This window comes from Gymnodraco acuticeps, unplaced genomic scaffold (assembly GCF_902827175.1).
Source record: "Gymnodraco acuticeps unplaced genomic scaffold, fGymAcu1.1, whole genome shotgun sequence".
In the NCBI taxonomy this organism is placed as follows: domain Eukaryota; kingdom Metazoa; phylum Chordata; class Actinopteri; order Perciformes; family Bathydraconidae; genus Gymnodraco; species Gymnodraco acuticeps.
The window spans coordinates 265,267-276,044 of NW_022990549.1; the positions used below are offsets into that span (position 1 = coordinate 265,267).

The window sequence follows — 10,778 nt, forward strand, 5'->3', positions numbered from 1 at the left end:
CCAAACCATCAAGTAATAATGAGTGATACAAAAAACATCAATAACATCATAAAATCAAGACAACAACAGAAGTGTGTGATGATGTCTGTGTGTTTAACACCTTTAATCCATGGAGATGTGTGTGTGTGTGTGTGTGTGTGTGTGTGTGTGTGTGTGTGTGTGTGTGTGTGTGTGTGTGTGTGTGTGTGTGTGTATGTGTGTGTCGTACTGTGAGTATCAGTAGTTCTAAGAGAAAGGAATTATTGAAAACCATTGTTACCATCATTAGAAATTTTTTTTAGATACTATTATTGTCTTTAGAATAAAAATACTAAGACAAAATACTACTTGCCATCATACGAGCTGAAGCCGCTCAGGAATCCAACTAATAAACACACACACACACACACACACACAAACACACACACACACTCAGCAGGTCAAACAGAGGACCCTTTGTGTCCGTTGTGAATGGAGCTCCATGATGAACAAACATCTCCCACTGGGCTGTAAACAAATCTCCCCTCTGTCCGTCTCCTCGTCTCTGCTCTCTGCTCGCCTGTTAACTTCAGCAAATGATTCTTTCATTCAGCTGTAAACTCACAGGAGCTCACAACACATAAAAGTGCCACTGTTGACCCAAGAGGAGTGTGTTTAAATGACATGAATCAAGTGTGTGTCTGAGCATGTAAACACGCATTTCCCATTGATCAAACACACATATTTTAGGTGGAATCCTGAACAGGTGCAGTTTTCCAGCAATGATGAGTATTTCAAAGTAAAAGCAAATTCCATCTGGTCAGTGCTAACTGCTTTTAACTAACCAGCCCCATGTAACCAAGCAATATTCATTTTGTTAAATAAATGCTCCACAGCGACAGTCTTCTTTCTAAAATGTTACATGAGGAAAAGTATTCTCTGACAGTTTAAGATTAGGAGAGAAACAAAGAGAGAAAGAAGCAAAGATTCAGCTGACTCACAACTGCTCCACCACGTATTGATCTCCTGGTGTGTGTGTGTGTGTGTGTGTGTGTGTGTGTGTGTGTGTGTGTGTGTGTGTGTGGTGTGTGTGTGTGTGTGTGTGTGTGTGTGTGTGTGTGTGTGTGTGTGTGTGTGTGTGTGTGTGTGTGTGTGTGTGTGTGTGTGTGTGCGTGCGATGCTGGCTTTGCATGACACAGCTGCTTTTTATTTTTCAGATTCAGTCTTACCCTTTTCTTTGACTCCTGGGTATTAAAGGCTACATTCACAAACATCCTCTTCACAGATAGGTGCATGGGTAAAAAGTTGCTCAGATTTCCTTAGAGGAACTTTTGTTCACCTCCTCGACGGGATTCACTATAAGCATACATTAACAATGATACATTAACTATCGTGACACAAACACCAACATTATGCCTCATCACTCCTCCAAAGTGTTTCCCATCAGCCAGCTCTGCACAATACCTAACCAACAGCAACACCTTTAATCCATGGAAATGTCAACAGATGTGTGTGTGTGTGTGTGTGTGTGTGTGTGTGTGTGTGTGTGTGTGTGTGTGTGTGTGTGTGGTAGAGAAAATGAAAAATGCTGTGTAATCCCCCCCCCCCCCCTTTCTTTCTGTCCCCTAGTGGTATTTTTGTACTTCTATTTTAGTGGGGACCAATGTGAGTGTCAGACCTTCAAAGTGAGGACATTTTGTCCTCATTCCTTCTCTTTGAGTTTAATAAAAGTTTAACATTATAGTGAGGATGATTAGGTGGAGTTGGTCTGGTTTCTTTCCTTCTGATTTCTGAGTGACAGTGAGCGACCTTTGGCAAGCTGGTCGATTAAGTGAGTCGTTGGTGAATCATCCTCATGCATTAATCCCACATGAATAATAACCTAATTTTACGCATGACCCATGATGATGAACATACAGACATGTTGTTAATATACCAACATTTTATAAATCCTATCTTGACTTCATATCTTTTAGTTTTGTTCTGTCACCTTGCCAGCAGGAAGTGAAGCAATGTACTCCTGTGAAGGTATTTTAGACATCTAAAAACTCTGTGTCAGTTTAAGTGTCCGCTACATTTAGAATATTTTAACTGCTGTGACTTCATGTCAGACTGCCCTTCCTATTTGTCTGCTCTGTTCAAAGACACCAGACTCCATTGAGAAAAACACTAATTAACATTTTCCCTGGTGACTTAATGAATCAAGCATGTTTGGAAAACTTGACACATGAGCTGACCTAAACTTAAGTTGTGCTTTTGTAAGATATATTGGCAGTTCGCTAACGTTGTCTTCGCTAGCTGTGTAAACTTACGTTAGATGACCTTTCATTACATCAAACTGTTTAGCATACAATAGTTTTTCTCAACACTCAAGTTTATCATACAGTATATGTCATGAATGCATTCCTTGGGAAGAGGATAAGTAAACTACTGATATCTGTTGAATTCCCAACCACAAAAAGACACTGGACGCTGCACTAGGTCAGAAACCAGAGGAGACTGAAGTCCACCGCAGACGGACCACTTTTGGACAAAATGTCCTCTCCATTAAAGGCAGCTCATTGTGGAATAGCCTCCCAACTGAGATACGGGATTGTCCCACTCTCAATAGCTTCAAAGGTCAACTCAAAGAATGGTTGAGAAACAAACAGATCACCGCTAAATGCACTTTAACACAGGGGTATCTCCTCTTGCACCTTATATGTCGTTGCTGCTATAGTGTATTACCATGTCATAAATACTTGTGTGTGCTGCTCTTGCTCTTTTTGCACATCATGTATTTATTTTTGCCATGTTTATAAATGTCATGTTCTTACATGTTGTATGTCAGGGACTGTGAATGGAAATTAGCTCAAAGCTAAAATCCGGCATATTTACACTTGAAGCATTATTTGTTTAGTGTTCATTAATGTGCATTGTCCCTGTTCAAATAAACAATGAAAATGAAATTAAATGAATTCGGTAAAATCTGATTGAGACACAGAGTACTTTCACTTACAAATGACAACATCTCTGGTCTCTGATGCTTAGAGCCTGCAAAAGGAAAAAATAAAGTTCATGGTGCAAATATCATCTGCTAAACTTGTCAGATTTTACAGGAAAAACCTATATTCAGATGTTTCCATTATTCTGACCCCCACATGTATGTCAATATAGAGTATAATTAGAAACACGGTCTAGTACAGGGGTGTCAAACTCAATTTCATCACGGGCCACATTAACATTATGGTTGCATTCAAAGGGCCGGTTGTAACTTTAAGACTATATAAAAATACATATATAAATATTTTATATATATAAAATAACGTATTATATTACATTATTGCTTCTGCATTGGATTATTTTCAGATAGGGTAATAACTTCATAATTAACTACGTCTGAAAGAAGAAGTCTAGAGCAAATAATTGCAAGTCTTTTCAGTGAGAATGCCACATTCTGAAAAAAAAAAAAAGGAAGTGACATTTTGAAAAAAAGTCAAATTCTGAGAAAAAGGCAACTACTAAGAAAAAAGGCATATTTTGAAGAAAAAAAAGTCAAATTCTGAGAAAAATGTAAAATTTGAGATGCATTGTGGGACATGTAGTTTATGGGCAACGTGCTTCTGTAAATCGGCCTGTAACCGTATAATAAACATATTATATTCTTTGCAAGCTCTTGTGGGGCCGCAGAAAATGAAGTCACAGGCTGGATTTGGCCCCCTGGCCTTGAGTTTGACACCCCTAGTATAATGCCGTTCAGCATTACTTACTTTACTTTAGAGTGTGTTTGTCTGCACTCACCTTTCTTTACAGTTAGTTTCATGCACCTTTATTAGGTTGAAACTTTGGTAAGTTGCAATTGAGTTGCATGGAGAAAAGCCTCTGTGACACACTCAAAACTGCTCTGAAACTCATCCTAGAAAAAAGACAAACGATAAATCTTTCCCAAAGTAAAGGAAAACAAGTATTTTATTGTTTGGGTAACATCATGTGTTCCTTTTCTTGGCTGCAGATTAATCCACATATGTGAGCTTGATTGAAAATAAAGTCAAGCGTGTTCATGGTACTATATCGGTGCAACATCGAGGCTCAGTGTTGAATATATCAGCAGACCCTCTGTCCCTCTCTCACATTATCATATGTTGAAGCAGCCATATTTGCTTACAGACATATATATTCACATGTTATATATAAACTCCCGCCTGTCATCAGTATGCTGTGTAACTCTATCTCTTTCAAACTGGAGCCGAGCGTTTCTCACTCTCCACTTCTTCATGCTTCAACCAAAATCATTTTTCCTAATCAACTTTCCGAGAATGAACTTTATTGAGCTGTTGTGGAGAAAATGGGCAGCTAAGAATATTTTCTAGAGAGATGAGATAATTTGCAGAACAAAAAACATTTCAAAATAAAGTTAGAGGCAGGAATTCTGACATGTACTTACTAATTTTAACTATGATAACTTGTTGCAGAACCAATGTTAGTCACAAATGTATTAAATCCTTGTTTTCTTATTTAAAAATGTTTTTAGCATTTGTTGTATCTGTTAATCTGCTGTTCCTTTTTCTTATTATTAGAATTACACATGCATTAGTCTCAGACTTATTTATTTCACCTGCATTACTCTGATTGATCTTCTGCTTTTTATTTGGGCTACCTTGTTGTCATTTCGCTTTTTAGTTAGTAGCTCTAAAACCATATTATACCTCAGGTCTTCATAGGAAAACATTTCCTCCAGCAAGCACCGCCTAAATGACATTTGAAAAAAAATCTTTAGAATGTTTCTGATTGAAATAAACATGTGTAGCACTTGCAGTCTGTATTATATTTAAATAAAGTCCATATGTAACAGGTACTGTATAGCTGGTAATGATATATACAGTATTACAGCTAAGTAGGCAGTTCAAGCTGCATTTCATGGGTTCCCTGAATGCAGCATTTCTCTGCAAACAGTTGTGAAACTGTGACTAGTCATCTTTGGCTTCCCCCTTTTTAAACCTGCAACACGTGGTGAAAAGTTATACATAGATGAGCTTCAGAGCTTATGTACTTTACTTAAGTACAAAATGTCTGTATATATTTGAAGTATAACACATCTTTAATATCATCTTCCTGTCTCATCTCCAGTATCAAATATCTAATAATCTTTTTGTATGCTGCATTAAGATACCAAACAGTCCTTTTTTCATTATTTTGAGATACATGCGCTTTACTTGAGTATTTCCAGCTAGTTTAAAAAAATACTTTTATTGTACTACATCTCATGGGGACATATTGTACTTTTAACTGACAGCTCTTAGTTTTTCTGATTTCAATTTCACAAGTGCTTGATGTTAGAACTTGTTTACTTGTAACAGTTATAAACTGTGGTTTTACTACGATCATAATGTATAATTATTCCAGTAAAAAAATGCCAGCTCACTCCAAAGTCACAAAAAGTATGGCTAAAGTAAAACTTCTGGGTACTTCTGCTGTTCTTTGTATGACATGTGTTTGAGGTACAGTAGCAGGAGGAGTTACTTTACAGAAGAAATGTTAAAGTTATGTAAGTGGCCTGTTGGAGTTGAAATTGTGTTAGAAGAACAGAGTGAACTTTTAGTGGAGGTTTCGTGGGCGAGGTAATGGGACACCTGCTGGGCGTGGCTATAGGTTACTTTGACGTACTCTGATTGGCCAAAGGTCACGTCACTCATGGGTTAACCCGCAGGTAATTGGTCAGCGTAGTCCCCCCTCTTTCCTTCTCAACTTGACTGTCAATGTGAGACACGGGTCCGACTTCACTCAACTGTCGTGTGGCGCACTTGTCCAACTTTACCCGGTGTCACGGAGCAGATGTACCCGGAGGAAGTTACCGGCGCGGTTTAACATCTCACCCCCCCCGGTGTATTAGTGTGACTGAGGCCCCCAAAAGTTCCGGACCTGAAACTTTTTTCATCTCCAGTTTAGGTAAAAATAAAAATGGCAGACAGCGAGCACGTCTCTTCCACCACTCCTCTTTTCAGTGAGGAGTCGCACCACTACGAACCAGAGACCGACGTGGAGCCCAAACAGGACCTCTTCAGCGTGGATGATATAGTGGACTTGGTCGGAGGGGCTCAAGACGCCTTGGAGCGCCACTTTGCTGAAGATAGTGCGCCACACGAGTCCACAGAATTTTCCGTCACCCCTGAACCAGAAGAGCCGGTAACGATAACAGAACCGGAGCCAGAGGTGTCGGAACCAGAACCGGAGCCTGAGCCTATCCTCCCAGACTCCACTAGCTTTTCATTTGTTCCAGACACTCCTTCTTTTGTCGCCGAGGAGCTCGGAGAGGAAGTTGTTGTCGCCATTAAAGTAGAACCGGAGAGCACGAAGACAGCACCGGAGCCAGAGGCCATCCCCGAGCCAGAACCTGAACCGGAGAGCGACGCCCTCCCCGCGGCTGAACCCCGGAAAGAAACCCCAGCCCCCGCAGAAGCAGCAGCAGCAGGAGAGAAACCTGCAGTGACAGAGGAACCACCGGCTCCGGCATCTTGTGAGTGTCTTACCTAAGAAATGAATTAATAGTTTAAGCATTTGTAACGGATAATCAAACATGTATTGTGTTATGTTATGTAAACGGCGTTTCAACGGTTTAACGGGCTTTTAACGGTTATTTTTTATGGTAACTGCTCGAGGTTAGCATGAGGTGCTTGTCAAAACGCCGACAAGAAGATGCATAATCACCGTAAAGCGCCCCATTTAGTCGGTTTAACCAACTTTAATCACCGGTTAATCTTATTTAAATGATTTTCTCCGCATTTGGTAACATTTAGTAATGACACGGTGACGTTAGTCGGTTAGCTAGGGATGCTACACCCGAGGAGGGGGGGTGGTCATCATAAAGCTAACCTGCTGTTTGACATCCTGTGATTGTGATTAGGAAAAAAACTATTTTAACAGTATTTATATATAGGTTGATTTAACAAATCGGTGTTTTTGCACATATTATTGGTTTATAAGCTAAGACGTTAGACCCGGTTTTTGTTATAGGCCTACCTGTTTTGACAAATATGAAGCATACTGTTGCTTGGATGAGGTGGCACTATTGCACCATTTATGCCTTGAAATGCGTCTTTAACATTTTAACCTAATATACAAGTCAAGTTTATTTAACATGAATACATATGGATTCTTGATCCGTTATGTTTGTAATTGTGTCAGACTGAGCATCTGCTATGTGCCTATACACGCTGCTGCTAACAGTAGTTCTGTTATCGGACAAGGGCGTTTTATCTAGGTTTTTGTCATTTTATCTAGGTTACACACTGAAAAAACAAAGAAATTAGGTTACTGAAAGGGTATCGGGTGTCTGGGTATCACGATCATGTAACTTAAAGCTAAAAACCAGGTCAAAAAAACACGCCCGATGATGTCTCATGTCCGGTGTCAGGTTGACTTATATCGAAGTAACATGACAGTTTATTCATGTGAAATCTGGGGAATTCAATAGCTAAGAGATTACGTGAAATGCACTTTGATATCATGGTTGATGAATTTAAGTAGGATTCTTTTTAAAAGCAGCATGACGGGTGATGATAATGTCCGATATTGGAAGCAGGGGCTGGTAGCACAGCACTGTTTCCCACAGATTAGTCACAACAAAGGAATCCACTCCCTGTCGGCTTCCCTATATCTCCATATTGCTGCCACACTAACAGAAACGCCCTAAAATCAATCACGCTTTACCATTTGCTCTGTTTCCGGCCTGTTTCCACTCATTCACCCCCTTCTCCACCCAAACCAACACCCTTAATCCGGGGACGATTTGGCTAAAGAGGCCTTCTTGTGAGCCTCTTTTTATGCATCTATCACAGGCACTTCATAAGTGGCGTTTTTAATATTGTAATTTCAGAAAATGTGCTCTTTGTCCTGCTGTTGTTTACCGGGATATGACGGGTTAACAGGCCCATATGCCTCCTCCATGCTTGGGAGGCAGGGTGGGGCTGCTGGTAAGGCCCCACTGATGGAGGGAGGTGGATAAAGCATGAGCTCCACTTAAAGCAGCAGTCACATGTCTGAACAAAAGGAAATAATTAATTCATAGTTCCCACCCTTTTAAGGTTATTTAATCTGAGTTTCATTTTTTAATGTAATATCAATGTCATTTTAAGTGGTCTTCTAGCCTTAAGCACTTTTGTACTTATGTTTTCCATGAGTGGTGATTAGGTTTTTTTTAAATGCTTCTGGTCTAGGGATAGGAATTGCTAATTTATTGATTATACCTTGCCGTTATCTATTCTGCTGAACGGTTCAGTTTATCGATAACATTTCTGTTTGGGAAATTAGGCCCACACAGGTTTTTAGGGTGAACACAGCTGTTGTCTTATCTCAGAGTCTCAACGCAGTGAAGACTCTTTTGAGTTCCAATGATTTACTTTACAGATATACAGTATTACAAGCAACGCTGTTATCTTTCTAAAGGAAAAGAAGCCACCCTTTGGATCTTTTTTTCCCAGTCATGACGCATGAGAAAAACACGCTGGCGTTGATGAAAGGAATTGAAAAACAACTTTACTCGGAGTATAGCATTTACCAATTAAGACGTATGGTATACTTGCTTCAGCTTCTCAACTGTCAAGAAAACTTAAGCTGCATTTCTTGGTCTTACTTTTATAGTAAAGTGGATATTCAGGATATTTTGATAGGAGTCTTCACTACTTTACTTTTCACTAATAACTGTAGGAAATTGTTGTCAGATTAACTGATCATGAAAATACACAATTATTGCTTGCAGCTCTAGTGACAATGGGTTTGCTTACAGAAGTGAAATTGGGTTTTGGCACTAAAATATTCACATTGTCTGCAGCCAGATTCCCTCCCACACACTTCTTCTTGTCTTTAGTGTATTGTCTGTGAGCATACGTCTCAGGCCTACTGTGACCTAACCTCACAGATTAAAGTCATCGGCTGTAAAAAAAGGTTTTTGAAGTGACATTTTTGTCCCCGTCCAACAGCGTGACTGACATGCTCGTTAATCAACGCTCATCACCGGCCTACATCTTATTTTTGTGTCACCCACATCTGTCAGTGTGTGTTTGTACTGAGCTTGTGATGCGGTCAGGTGGATTAGATGAAGAGGAGAGATGTCACACGCACAAGTCACGGAGGCTTAAAGCTCTGTTGTTGTTTTCTCCGTAACCTGGTGCTCATAAGTGGAGTTAAGTGCTGGTGAGTCGGAGCCTCTCCACCCCAAAGCAACCACGCCTGACGGTTGGTTCTATATCTGTTGTTTTTACTCTGCCAACAAAGCAGCTGGCATTCAGACTACAAGTCCTACATGTGATGAGAGCCACATGTTAATCTGCTTTAAATCTCGCCTCTTATCGCTGTGAGAAGCGCTAATATGTCCACAGCTGATGGTGCATACCTATGCTGTGCTTATTCATCACATTAAAGGAATCATTTAGTTTTTTTTTTTTTAAGTGAAGTTTTATGAGTTACTACTGCAATAGTTGGCAGTTTGGAGAAACAGAAAGGAGTACCAGCAGGAAGCCAAGCAACTTTCTTCTGTTGAGATGCCTAAAAGCATCCATCAGTCTACATGTACGCTATATTTAAAATGTTTTCACGGCATTACCTTGCTGTCAGACGGCCATTTCTGACTCTACAGGGTTTCCCACACATATACTTTACTGGTGCGGGCCGCCCAGGTATATTAACGTCCGCCAAAGTATATTTCGCGACCCATTTAGGTTTAATCTTTTTGTTATCCGTCCGCAAGCACGACGCCATCTGCGATCGATTAATTACCCCTCCTGTACGGTCTGCTATCGCGTGCAGGGTCTGCTTTATCCGCAGTAACTCCTCTGCGAGGCTCCGGCGAGCAGTTCATGAGCGAGCAGTAATTTTACCCCTTTGTCCTGTGAGGTAAAATGACAGTTTTCTTCAATGGAGTTTGGTGGCTAAGTAGTCTAAATATAGCAATTCAATAAACACTTTCCTTAACAAAGGAACACAACCTTCGCAAATGTGCCTGAACAAGCGGCCTTTCCCAAAATGAGTCCGAAAAGAGCCAGAATTCAATTTAAGCTTTCAGTGTTTTAATACCTTCTTACAGTCTGTGTTTTACTGTAGCTTTAAATGAGGTTCAGGTGGTTTTCCTGTTAGTCTTTCCCCAGCAGGACCCTAAGTAACCTGCTCTGGGTCTTGTTGGACATTTTCACAATTAATGAAAAAAGTAACGTTACAGACCAAGCAGGGTTTCCGCTAGGATTTTTTCTCGCCGGTCAAATGTCCGGGCAGAATTTATTTTACCGGATACATTTGAAACTTACCGGTCATATTTCAATAATAATAAGAGTTGTGTAGCAGAGTTTCCGTTAGCAGGTCATTACCGGACTATGAGCAGATATGCTTCAGTTTAAAACTCAGTTCACGGGGCTCATTTTTATATTGCTTCAGTTTATAATCGTAACAGATCGAAACAATTCAGATTCATTTTTCAATAAATGATTCCACAAACAACATAATTATTACATTCAAACAAACTACTTGTAGTAGATGAAGTACATTATTCAAAAGTTTACATTCACTTTGAATAATAACACGGGAGAAACGGATCCTCTCTTTTCCCCTCTCCCTCCCTCTCTCTCTGACAGCCCGTCAGTTTCTCATGCAGCTCGCTAAACAGAGGCGGGGCTTCAGGTGATTATGCAGAGCTGCGTGTCTCGGTCAGACTCAGCAGCTGATCTGATCTCTCTCTCGCGTGTCCGGTTATACTTCACTCGCGTTTATGTCCATATCGATCAGATCCAGCTCTCCTGATCGGGCTTTATAGAGAGCACCGATCAAACTATTAACAGTGAATATCGGCCGATAAT

At 40.2% G+C, this 10,778-nt stretch overlaps 1 protein-coding gene across 1 annotated transcript in view; it reads left to right on the plus strand.

Annotated features, from left to right (window-relative positions):
* The first annotated feature begins 5,671 nt into the window (after positions 1-5,671).
* LOC117553453 (reticulon-1-like) overlaps positions 5,672-10,778 on the plus strand; it is a 35,596-nt gene continuing 30,489 nt past the window's right edge. The window contains 1 exon segment of the mRNA XM_034227382.1: positions 5,672-6,451. Coding sequence (XP_034083273.1) covers positions 5,896-6,451 — 556 coding nt within the window. The 5' untranslated portion in view covers positions 5,672-5,895.